General features: G+C 36.5%; 2 protein-coding genes across 2 annotated transcripts; one reads left to right on the top strand and one right to left on the bottom strand.

The window, feature by feature from the left end:
* The first annotated feature begins 91 nt into the window (after positions 1 to 91).
* On the top strand, positions 92 to 4,041 carry LOC131782563 (uncharacterized). Its single transcript, XM_059099309.2, has 5 exons — positions 92 to 480; positions 889 to 1,011; positions 1,976 to 2,155; positions 2,400 to 2,483; positions 2,575 to 4,041. The coding sequence occupies exons 1-5, from the start codon at positions 463 to 465 to the stop codon at positions 2,794 to 2,796; spliced, it is 627 nt and encodes a 208-aa protein (XP_058955292.2). The 5' UTR covers positions 92 to 462; the 3' UTR covers positions 2,797 to 4,041.
* A 725-nt stretch (positions 4,042 to 4,766) lies between these two features.
* On the bottom strand, positions 4,767 to 11,772 carry LOC131782561 (flotillin-2a-like). Its single transcript, XM_059099306.2, has 10 exons — positions 11,613 to 11,772; positions 11,229 to 11,310; positions 10,057 to 10,301; positions 9,404 to 9,606; positions 8,764 to 8,916; positions 8,085 to 8,266; positions 7,824 to 7,869; positions 7,188 to 7,325; positions 6,586 to 6,735; positions 4,767 to 6,094 (listed from the first exon to the last, which is right to left on the bottom strand). Exons 1-10 carry the CDS (start codon positions 11,659 to 11,661, stop codon positions 6,065 to 6,067), a joined length of 1,278 nt encoding a protein of 425 aa, XP_058955289.1. The 5' UTR covers positions 11,662 to 11,772; the 3' UTR covers positions 4,767 to 6,064.
* Positions 11,773 to 12,791: the final 1,019 nt, after the last annotated feature.

The raw sequence follows: 12,791 nt of genomic DNA, 5'->3' as shown, positions 1-12,791 counted from the left end.
AGTACTTCAAGACACACAGAGAACAGTATGGAGAATATGCATATAGATGTTAACTCACGCGAAAACGAGGTAACCCACTGCACAGGTAGAGAACTGGGCCTCACAACGCTCTTCGATATTGAACTGTTGCTATCTTTTTGTGTATAGCTTAATGTCAAGTTTCTTTTTGTTCAGACTTTGTTTTATACCTGAGGAACTTAAAGCGGCTAAAAAGTATAAATTGTACAGTGAAAGTTAACAAGCATCAGCCTGATGGTCACTGGCAAGATGTGGCCTTGATACAGTTTGCACACTTAAGCGAGTTGTTTGCAAAACATTTTTCTTGGTTTAGTGGAGAGGATTTGTTGATCGCGGTTACTGGCAAAGAAAGAAGTTCTGGAGAAGATGGTTCGCTTGATTTTCATACTTCACTTTATTTCTTAAACGGTGAAGAGAACGAACAAAGTAGATAGAAGATCTATCATGGCTCCAACGACCCGTGTAAGTAAACCTTGTCGACAGTGTTTTCGTTGCAATTGTACCAGTAACTTAATTTTGAGCGGTAAAAATGTGTAAGACTTAGCTTACATTTAAACAAACCTGGTTTGCTGGTAAGAGAGGTTAATCCCGTCGAATAATAGCCGTTCCTTTGTCGGCCTACACATAAATTGTCTTTATTGCCGAGCGTGAGTTTACTTAAGTCCCGTTTTAGACAAAGTATCGAGCAATACCTGAGCTTGATGTGCTATCATACGGGCACAGTTCAATAGACGAGTATATTTATGTAACGTATTGTTAGTTTAAAACGCATTTTCCGTCAGAGTAGACCGATCAAATCCGCTAGATAAAGCCAAAGAAGAAAACCCATCTAACGATAGCATCCTCAATGTGTCTTGGTCTCGTCCTTAGCCTACTCCAGCTCCTACAGCAAACAGTGACCCGGCGCTATCGACTGCTGCGATTGTCATGATCGTTGTGGGAGTGTACTTAGCGCTTGTCGCCCTCGTCCTCGTAATAAGGCAATGCTTAAAGGTAAGTACCAGATTTTTTTATAACTCGTACCATTTAAAACAAAGGCACAGGCTCAATTTCGCCCACGATTTTCTTTTAGCTATGAAGTTACACGGAAATATTGTCGAAATGTTGACCTCAGAGAACTGCTCTTTCAAATTAATTATTATATTTCGGGTATGTGGATGGAACACTGGATTTTTTATCTACATCCCTCCTCACCCTTGCCCATGGAAGGCAAAATTTGTGACAGGGTTTGTTCGAATATTATCTCTAGGAAGGTGACAACATTTTGAACCCCTTTGATGCAGTTTTCAGAGGTGCCGACAATCAACAATGGGGTGTTGGAATTTGGCCTTCCACAGTGGGGGTTTAGACTGTGTGTAGAGTAATTTTATTTGTGTTTTGCAAGAAATCAGGGATCGTGCTGGTTTTGAGTTACTTTACTCTGTCATTTTTCTGGAACTTTTGTACCACTTTCTCAATTAATCAGATGCAAAACTCAACTAGTAGCAATTAGCTCAGTTGCTTTTAATGGCGGTTCAGGTAGCTTGCTTGTTTTTACCTCAAGTTTTCATCAGCTCCTTGTGATATTTTCCTTCTGATTCTATGCTACTGAGTCGAAAAGTCCTATGAGCCTCTTGGCCTAAAAGTTGCTCAAGTTTATCTTGGTTTCCATTTATGGCGTGAAAAGACTGGGAATCTTACAAGTCTTCCCCCTCCTGGAAAGGATGCTTCCCTGTTACAGCTGACCCCTCCCCCTCCCTCCCTCCCTTAGGAATTTGTCAGGTTTCTTTGCTGCCTATTTATACTCTTGGCTAGAGAGAAATATTGATTGTAACCCAGCCAATGATACTAGCACCAGGATCTCTCAATTGGGAGCCTAGTATATTAACCACCATGTCACTATATCTCTCACCATGAAGATTGTACGTAATTCATATTACCTGTAATTTACATATATTCTTTATTTTTCAATGAACAGTCTCAAGGAATAAGTATCTGCCCAACGTGGATATCAGAACTGTGCTGTGGATGTTGTGCAAATGACAACGATGCAGAGAGATGCTGCCTTTGTGCCTGCTTTGTGGGAATGGCAGAAATGTGTGATTGTTCTACCCCAAGTAAAAAGTCTTGTTTAGACAGTGTGTGTCCTTCAAAACAGGTCAGTAAAGTCATTCCTCACCATCTAAATTTCTGTATAGTTGACACAATTAAAATTAAATCTATTACCATCAATGCTAGCTCTAATTACTCGCTGTGAAATTCAAAACAGAGTACTTCCTCCCAAAGCTCAGGAAAGTATCATGATATTTAGGTATAAATTTAGACATCAGGAAGTTGTGGGTAAAGATTTTCAGTGACTGATCCATTTTTTACTTTGAGTGATTTTTTTGTTTTCCTTTTAGTGGTGTGATAACACATTCTGTTGCTGTATGAATGCTGAGCCTGGTGGTGAACTGTGTCAGGACTGCCAAGGACCACAGTGCGCTGTATGTTATTACATTCATAATCACACAATTATTTTGTTGCAAACAGCAAGCTCTGTGCTAACAAGTTTATTTGCATTTTTTTGTCTTGCAGTGTGGTGATTGCAATTGTGCTTGTAACTGTGCCCTACCAGAGTGCAATTCTATCAATTGCATTTGCTTTTCAATAGATCTGGGGGGTGAGAGTCAGCAACAGCAACAGCAACAGATGATGCAACAGCAACAACAGATACAACAACAACAACAACAACTACAACAGCTTCAAATGCAGCAACAGCAATTTCAACCACAATCATATCCAAACTATCCAAGATAACAAGAAAATCTTTCTCAGTTTATGCATTCTTGCAGTTGGCTTGGCTGGCTATAAGTTTAACTATAAAAAGATGTTTTAACTCTGTGTGTAATATTAGGCTTGATTTTCACTGTGTCAGAGACTGTTCTTCAAATCTAAGGAAAAAAGCATGGGATCATTTTCCACACAGCAGCTTGTTATTAACCTTTGTGTTGTAGAGCCTCTTTTTTAAAACATAGTTCCCTCTTCTTGAGGAAACTGAACTATTATAGAGGTGTTTAACTCAAGTCCTGAGTTACACCAGCATTAGAGATGTACAGCATTCTTTTCACCATAAGTGTGATGCCAGGCTACTCTTCTATCTCCTCTTTAAAACTATTTCCCTCCCTTTAGATACTCATAGGGGACACCAGAATACAAAATGTAGGATAACTCCACATTCAATTCATCTATACCAAATCCATTTGCGAAAGAACACTTTGTGCAAAGTCGTCCAAACTTGCTTACCTTACTTCTTTAATTTATTAAATCATTGTAATTAATAATTAAAGTAAGTTTAGCTCTCAAAGCAGGACCCCAGAAAGCTTGCAGGTCCAAGAAGTCGACATGAAAGATTGACACTGATTCTCACTTATCTAAGGATCTGAAATGCTGCCTAAATGAAGTTTTAATTTTTTTTAGGTATTGACAGCATTTTTTTTTTCATTTTCCAAATAAGTGTGGCTGTGGTAATTTCTTAGATGTAAATTTTATATGTAAATATGTAAATTTTATAATGTATTTTCATTATGAAAAGATAGACTGAAGATTATTTAACTGGCACTTAATTTAGATCTTCTAGTTCTAAAACATGTCAAGCTAATAAAGCATTGCCACAAAGAAAAAATGTACTTTTAACTATTTTGCATCTCAGAACTACAGCATTTTTTCCCTTTATAACCACTCTTCACTACACTCATGAGATGAAATCTATCTGCCAAAGTGACATCATACAGCTCTCAAATAGAGCAAAAGGAACAATTAAGTGGCATAACATCTTTCAACTGCACAAAATAACAAAATGTCCAAGGTAAAAAGTCACTAGGTAAATAATTTCAAAACAAGAGAAGGCAGGTCCCCACCCTGTCCCCCATGTTTCTGCTACTTTTGCCTTTGAGAGTGCTGTTGATCAGCAACCTGCATAGGAAACCCATTACTAAACTTGACCATTGGCAATCAAGACAGAATTTCTCCTTAAGATATTAATGTGAAATAAAACATAAAAGTAATGGGAATAAAGACAAAGATCAATGTGCATGGTGGTGAAGGAATGAATGGGAGATCCTCGCACCTACGAACACTACTGAACTAGTAGCTGAAATAAGACTTGAAAAAAATTAAGGCCTGTACAGGATTTGAACCCATGACCTCTGCGATACCAGTGCAGCGCTCTACCAACTGAGCTAACAAACCAACTGGGAGCTGGTCCATATGTTGGGTCCAAATAAACCATCCAAGTGATGAAAAATGATTTTAGATATATCAAATTCATATATGTGCACTGCAGTGAAGTAACAAATATACGAGATCCTCACAGCTAAGAATACTACTGAACTAGTAGTTAAAATAAGACCTGAAAAAAATTCAGGTTCATACTGGATTTGAACCCATGACCTCTGCGATGCTGGTGCACTGCTCTACCAACTGACCTAACATGCCAACTCGGAGCTGGCAAATATGTTGGGTCCAAATACATCATCCAAGTGATGAATAATGATTTTAGATATATGAAATTCATATATGTGCACTGCGGTGAAGAAACAAACATACAAGATCCTTGCAGCTAAGAACACTATTGAACTAGTAGTTGAAATAAGACCTGAAAAACATGGACTGGACTGATTTGCTTGGATGTTCTTGTGCATTTCATCACAATACAAATTCTAAGCAAGTGTAGCAAGTAAAATCCCAGCCTTTCCTCCTACTGGTCATATATCACACACACAAACAAAAATATTTAATACACAGTATGTGAATATATTTGGCTCCACCAAAATACTTGCCACAATAGTATACGTCATGAAACTGACAAGCTAAGTTAAATAGTTCAACAATTATTTATCATTGCTCAAATGTTCTGATGAGATAAGAACCTATGCTTAAGGGGTAGTGCTTATTTTGAAAATTCAGCATTAGTTAAAAGCACCACCTCTTGCTTTAGTTCATAAAATGATATATCTATAGGAATACAGCTTTGTGCTGCATGCAAGGGTACAGACTTCTTTACTATAGTAAAACTAAATGTTAAGCTGCCCATTATGAAACAACATGGACAAGCAAGCAAATTAGCATGTTCCTTCCTTCACTGCAATAACAGTCTAAGTAACATCTCCCAGAAGTTAAACAAAGACAAGCTCATCAAGGCAAAGATAACCATGGTGATGCCAATGATCAACATTACGATGATAATAATAACAAAAGCGATTGTAATGATAACAAAGAAAATGATGAATTAGAAGAGATATCAAAATCACTACTTAGTGGTATTGCCTTTGTGAGTGATTGTCATCACTAGTGAGCACAGCTTGGAACTACTACTTTGCAAAAACCTTTGCTAATAACAACTGAAATAAAAATTGTAATACATTACTAACAACATCATCTAAATTTTTGTTGCTGAGAGCAAACATGCCACAAGCAACATGAAGAAAAACTTCTCTTACATAACCGTCTATTCCTTATGGTGTATTAAGACGTTATAAAACACCAATAAACTTGTTTTATTTGGTGTCAAATATACCTTCCCTTCATAGATTCATTTCATCAAAGTCTTAGACTTTAAAGAGGCTAGATCAGGTTGTTAAATGAAGAGATTACAAGCCTCCAGAAACTGGCATGCTAGGGTACACTGCACATGGAATCTACACTCCCAATGAACAAATTAGAAAACCATGCAATTGCTTGCAAAACTGCTTTTGGACAGTTATTACACTGTAGCTACACCAAATGCTTATAAATGCATACAAAATTGAATTTTTTTAGCAATGCTGGATATGTGAGGGGCTTATTGAAGGAGGAATGTGGCTAACAAAACTACCAAACATCATGCACAAATTTCGCTCTCTTTAACTTAGAAGAATGAAACTAGATTCAAACCCTTGAGGCTGCCAGCATTTTCGTTATAATAATAATAAACAGTTAATCAACTGATTTATTGCAAGAAAGAGTATGACAAGTGTTAAAATCCAGACTATATGTAATTATGAACTATTCTATTCTAAAAGTAAGCAATAGGTAAGTACAAAACATTTTATTTTGCACCAGGAATCTTCTTCAGTACCTGCAAAGATTAAAACAAAAGTAATATTAAAACAAGTAATTATTCAATAAATAATACTACAAGTGGCTAATCCTAAGCAGTATTGGAACATTGCAAACCTAAATAACTGTTAAGAAACCAAATATAGCAGTGAACACTTTAAACATCAATGCACAAACACCCTTTTTTGGTCCCCTCTGACACAGACCTGGCCTTGGTTGTTCAAAGACTGGATAGCAGTCAGTGTCTACAGTTACCCCTGGGGTAAATTGCTATCCAACAGATAAGTGTTAACAAAACATACTTGGCTATCAACTGGTTAGAGATTTATCTGGTGGATAGTATTATCCACCCATTGAACAACCAGCGGCCAGGATTTGTTTGCTTGTCACCAGTTCCAAATTACAGGTGTTGGAACAAACTAACCAAATCATCTAAATCTAAAGAATTTCCTTTCAAAAGCATGTAAAGACCATTACAGAGTTTGTAGTACAGTTGCTGATGATACTTACTCCACTCAAATCCACTCCAGTGAGAGCTTGAACAGCAGGAGGAAGTTCACTCACAAGTTTGGACACTTCACCTGTGACTCCTGAACCACTGTCACCAACAAGAACAATTTGGTCAGTTTTAGCCAGAGGAGCGGCAACTTCTGCTGCAACCTGTAACACAACATAAAAATAACTATGTCAAAATAAATTTTTTTTTCATCCTAGATGTCTTTCAATACAGTTGAGTCACACCTTCCTCTTTGCCCTCATGTGGCCATATTGATTCAAAATAGACACTGACCTCAGCATGCCCCCCCCCCTTCCTGTCTTCTCCCTAAAAGCTGACATAGGTATAACACTTACAAATACAAGTTAAAAAGTTAACCTTACGAATGAAAACCCTTTTTCAAAGCCAAGATATTTGCTTCATTTGTAATCATAAGGGGTTACCACTGAAACAACTGATTCTAATATTATATCTGACCTACCATGATCTACTTTTCACTTTGAATTAATTGTTGATAAGAAAAAAAAACTAGGTGTTACCCCACAATGCTTTTCCAGAAATTTACAGTAAGAAGGAATATCAAATTACTTTTGATGAACAAGAGGGCTGGTGTTACCTTTGGCAAAGCCTCCAAGACCAATGCAGTTAAGGCAGCATCTCCATACATTTTGTATGCTGCAGCCTTTTGTCTCATACCCTCTGCCTCAGCTTTACCAACAGCTTCAATAGCAGATGCTTCTGAGCTTCCTGTCATCTGTCAATCAAAATATCACCAATGTGATACATCGTGTTACAAAATAAATGCTACATTTTTTCCATGAACCATAGCAATTAATCAAATAAATACTATCTAGAAGGGCAAACATTTTGCCATCTCTGTGAGCATATGAACAAGGGCTTATCGTTTGACATTAGCATTAGCCAATAGTGTGGACAAACTGTAAACAGGATTGTGCCACAAGACCATCAAGTTTGCTCACATGCAAAGCAAGTTTCCTGTAAGACTCGGAAAACTGCGAACTTTTTTTATTTCATTTGAAAAGGTTGATTGTGTATAATTGCAATAAAAATTCAGGGAAAACAAACAAACCAAAAAACTGCAAGCTCATTACCACTGCTGTTTGCAGTTCAGGTTCACCAGTTATGATTGGCTTTTTCCTTATGCCAAAAACATTGCTTCTACAATTTTTTTCATGCTCACGGTTTTCTGAGTTTATGAGTAAGCATTTTAACATAACAAAAGTTTTGTTACCTTAATCCTCTCTGCATCTGCCTGCGCTGAAAACACAGTCTGTGTCCTACAACAAAATTGATTGGTAGACAGCATTAGCACTTGAAACCACTTAGAAAATCCAGTGTATCCCTTTAAGGGATTTTCTTCCAGTATTACAAAAACTATAAGGTTGTCTGATGCACTAGTAATGAGACCTGTAACTCAAAAGTTCCAATAAATTCAAACCATAAAAATATCAGAAAACAAAACAGAATACATTTGAATAAATAATGTGAGCACCTTTTTCCTTGTGCAATTGTTTCCACTCTGTAACTCTCAGCTTCAGCGGGTCGTTTCACTGTAGCAACTAATTCTTTGTCTTTTCTGGCCACTTCCTTCTCTTCAACTTCAATTTGCTTCTTTCTCTCCACAACATCAATCTGAATTTCTTCAGCTCGGATCTTCTGCTTTTCCTTGGCAGCCTTGATACAACACAAAGTTAAAAAAAAAAAAAAAATTTAACCTCAGATCACTTTTTATTTTAACTCATGTTTTCAACTAGTGTTTCAAAATTGACCCATTTACAATTGGTGCAATGAAATCCAAATCTGGATTGTGGGTCCCTCCAAGTGATCCCAACCCTCTCATTTCCAAGGTCTCTCAAATAATTGTTCTAACTATTTGCCTTACTACTCTAATAACGTTATTCCAAGGAATTTGGCAATCTCCTAATTGATATTTTTCCTAATTCTCATCACTTGACTGCTTGATATTGCATTCATATTGTTAAGAGAAATTTTGTCTTAGTCACTCGCAGGAGTTAAGGAGACATATGGGCAATGAATATACAATAAGGATTCTATCTTGTTTCCTCCATTCCTCAAATCAATCCCAGCCTTTTTATCTACAATATTTTGGTGCAACTGATAACTCACTATACAACTGGAACATGCAACGGGTAAGAAAACTATAAATTTACCTGCAATTCATAGGAAAGTTCTGCTTCAGCTTTTCTGGCATTTACTTCCTGGTCAAAGGCAGCTTTCTGCATCTGAAATTCTCTTGAAGAGTCTGCAATATTTGTTTGGGCTTGGTAAGCTACATCCATCTTTTCTTTCTCGCACTCTGCTTCCTGATAAAAAAATCAACAATTTTACTTTCAAGTTCTTTATTTGAGAAAGTTTTGGATCGTTGTCACCAGAAAATTAAAGCCATTTGGATTGTAAACTTAAGAAATTATTCAATTTAACCATGAGTTAATCCTTGTGCAAAAGAGTTACAAGTTATTATTTATTTATTATCAAACCACATATTTAAAAGTACTTCCAAGACTTGCTAATCAAACCATTTCTAAACACTTTCACTCCCACAATCTTAAAATCAATTCAGTGTACCCTCTCCCAAATCTTGCTTATAATTCTAGTTCTGAGAGCTTGATCTTTACACACACAATAAAAAATTTTCCTTCTTTTCATTACCTCTCTGCTTTAAAATGTATGGACATTATAAATATGACACACACATATAAAACAAATTATAACATGGCAAAAGGGCAAACAAACAAATCTTTAACAGTCTTTGTGCCTTGTAGGTTGAATTTTCATTTGTAAAATACATACTCTTATTCCTGCATCCCTGTTTGATTCAGCCACTCCTATATCTGCATCCCTCTTCACTTTGGCTGTCTGAGTTTTACCCAATGAGTCTAGATAATCAACATGATCCTCAATGTCCTTGATGGTGAAGCTGAGGATTTCAATGCCCATCCTTCCTACATCAGGAGAAGCCACTTCACGTACCAGGGCAGCAAATGCTTCACGATCTTTTAAAAAAAAATTATAAAAAAAAAATTAAAAAAAAAAAAAAGAGTGGCATCAACAATAGGCTATAATTGATGTCAACAGTCCTTTCAATCCTAAGATCTGACTACAAGATCTCCATTACTGGTTGCCATACACAGCTTGTACCTTAGCTTTGAGAATTTGACAATGTATCAAGGCTATATCCCATAATAATATTTTTTCTCTGTATTTTCATCATCTGTATCTTTGGTAGATGTAACTACAATGTGACACATTGTAATGTCTGAAAGTCTAAGGATAATTAATTTGAAAGAGAGATCATCCTTGAAATACTCTAAACCTAAACGATACACAGCACAATACATCACTGTAACACCCTAAGATTTTCTGTAACCACTTCAAGGTCTCTTAATCAGACCTAAGGAAAGACCAAGTTTACACTCTGTCAGTAAAAAAATTTGGCCTCATACCTTTGTAAATCTCCTCCACAGACAAAGTACCAAGAATGGCTCGGAGATGTCCCTCCAGTGTTTGAAGGATAATGTTTTCAATTTGGCTGGTTGTTCTTCCCAGAAACTGTTCACAGGCTGTCTTGAGAAGTTCAGGTTCTGTCATGACTTTTACTTGAGCAACACCTGTCACAGTCACAGCAACACCCTGCGCTGTCTCCACCTTTTCACATCTTGGGTTGAGAGTCATCACCTCCAATGTTATGCTATTAAAGAAAATCACTGTTAAAAAAAACTGACAAAATCTAAAATCATCCAACAACTTTTGAGCTACAAGTTTTTGAAGGCTGTTTAGCCATAATTTTCTACCACTTTACAAAAAGTTGAAAGGCACTAGATAGTCACAAATTTCTTTTAAAGTCTTCGGAAGATTTTCTTGCACCAAGCTAGTTATTCTAAATTGTACTTTTAATACTTTGATAACAAGTTAACATTGCAGATATGACTCTGCCTCGAACAATATCCAAAATCATTCAAAATAAACTTATGGTAACCAAGAATCAAATTATATTTCTTTAGTAGGGATTTTAAAACAAAAATTCAAAATCGGTGAAAAATAATTCTGGACAAGATATTTACCTAAAATACATGACTGAAACGCGTAAGGAAGTTAATAAGGGAGGGGAACATTTTATCAGGTCACGATATAAACAGATTTACAAATATGAAGACTATTTTTAGCCCGATCGTAAGACCGTGAATAGTAGTCATATGTAACAAATATTACATTTAAACCAAAACATGAAATTTCCATTTTCCACTAAATAAGTTAATACAAATATTTCTTTCTGAAATTTCAACGCTTTTGAAAGCGATGACATTATGTGAAAGCAAAATGAAAAGTCAGCAAAAAATTAAAATCCAGACAAAGAGCCGGTGACATTTTGTACACAAACATCGGTATAAGAGGTATAGTTTTACAGAAGCCAAGTAAAGCTTTGTAAGTTTTATTTCCACATGATTTCTGGATCATCCAACTCCGATATAACCATTCTGCTTGGTCAGAAACTGTCCAAGTGCAGTATATTTCGCATAATGCTTGGCACCTGTTTTCAACGGGAAGACAATTATCTATAGGAGAGAAGATCATATGCTCTGATCTCAAAACTAGACCAATTTTTACTCATACTTACGACTGAACGTCAGTGACAAGCCACCAAGCCCATACCCAACCCCCAATAACGGTTTTCTTTGCATCATTACCACAACAGCCACCTGAAAATCATGAGTTGTATGCAACATGATTAGAATGCGGAAAGTTCTTGTTTGTATCACGGTCGGAGTGAAGTTACACAGAGTCAGAGGCACTTCTATCTTCCACAGAATAATTATTTATAATCTCGTACCGGATTCCAATACCTAAATAATCATTAAGTATCAGTGATTTTTGCTGGAAAACACTAAAATTGTAGCTCAAAAAGAGAACGAATCGAGATCAATATTTGTTGGTTACAACCTTTACTTGTCACGCATCGTTCGCCATGACGCAGAAAGAAATCATGCAAAAATAACTTTACCTGAACGAACTAAGGCTTCATTTGGTCCAACAGTATGACAATTTCCCATGGCGGAGTAGAACTTCAGCAAGTATTTGTTCACCAATACACTTCCAATACTTGCAAATATATGGCGAACGCCCCTTGTTCTGAAAGTCGGCCCAGACTCCAAATCAACAACGAAACAGATGGTTTGTTGATCACGTGACAAACCTGGAAGTTTGTATGAATATTTGAAATCTTTCAAATGTCGGTTGGGTTTACTTGCACTTTAAGCATCATCGAAGATCAAAAAAAAAAATTAAAAAATAAGTCATGCACTACATCAATAAGAAGAATTGTTAATTAAAAATGAGCACAACTTTTTTATCAAACAATAGTTTTTTAAAAAAGAATTCGGAAATTTTATTATATTAATTATGTGGGCGTTGTCGCTAGACTCTACCTTTCCGTTCCCATCGGCAAGCCTCTCACAAGAAAGATCAAGTTGATAGAGAAAGAAAAATTTTCATGTTTAAGATAAGAGCACAATGGTGCCATTGGGTAAAAGAATCAAAAGAGAAAATTCAAATAAATATCAAATTCTGCAGCCACGCGTGAGTTCAGATCGAAGAATCGCGTCTGCAAGCATTCTGGAGTAGAAAGGGGGAGGGGTCGCCATAAAAGAACAAAAAAAAAGGGAGAACTTTAAACATGCCTAGCTTACTATACCTTGTAAATAGTTTCCGGTAGAGTATATATTTTTTTACTTTGATCCTTGCTTTCGATGGTTGATTCTTCAAATGTCACGCCAGGTATCTTTAACAGAAAAAAGAAGTACGCTCTTGGCTCCTATATGCCCAAATAATTCTACCTTAGATTTACTTGACTGATGATTGTTGCCGATTGACGACATGTTGCTGCATCTATTGGCCGGAATTGAGACCTTCTAACCTTTTCGGAGTCGGCAGTTAAATTCCAAACACGCCGTTGATGAAGGCTAAGCTAACAAAGAAGGCAACTTTTTGGTCAGACGTACAGTACAAATTAATGACCAACCCGGAACTTTCCGGATACTTCACTCGATCCGAGTTTTATTTAGCGGGTGACGAGATTTGTGTCTTAGATTGAACTCTGTGACCTTCAGTTTAGGCATAAGGTTTCTCAGTGGGTGTTTCTCTTGATGTTTTACTTTGTTGAATATTTTCCTATCCTATTTTC

The sequence above is a fragment of the Pocillopora verrucosa genome, chromosome 2, assembly GCF_036669915.1.
Source record: "Pocillopora verrucosa isolate sample1 chromosome 2, ASM3666991v2, whole genome shotgun sequence".
Classification (NCBI taxonomy): Eukaryota; Metazoa; Cnidaria; class Anthozoa; order Scleractinia; family Pocilloporidae; genus Pocillopora; species Pocillopora verrucosa.
This window is presented reverse-complemented; position numbering and strand designations above follow the sequence as displayed.

Excerpts from the sequence above, each read along its gene's own strand:
- LOC131782561 (XM_059099306.2), bottom strand. The coding sequence starts at position 11,661 with ATGGGAAATTGTCATACTGTTGGACCAAATGAAGCCTTAGTTCGTTCA. Across the intron at positions 10,302-11,228 it reads CTTGTCACTGACGTTCAGTC|CATAACATTGGAGGTGATGA; the intron begins GTAAGTATGAGT and ends TTTCTTTAATAG. Across the intron at positions 8,917-9,403 it reads ACAGGGATGCAGGAATAAGA|GAAGCAGAGTGCGAGAAAGA; the intron begins GTATGTATTTTA and ends TTTTTTTATCAG.
- LOC131782563 (XM_059099309.2), top strand. Across the intron at positions 1,012-1,975 it reads TAATAAGGCAATGCTTAAAG|TCTCAAGGAATAAGTATCTG; the intron begins GTAAGTACCAGA and ends TTCAATGAACAG. Across the intron at positions 2,484-2,574 it reads GCCAAGGACCACAGTGCGCT|TGTGGTGATTGCAATTGTGC; the intron begins GTATGTTATTAC and ends TTTGTCTTGCAG.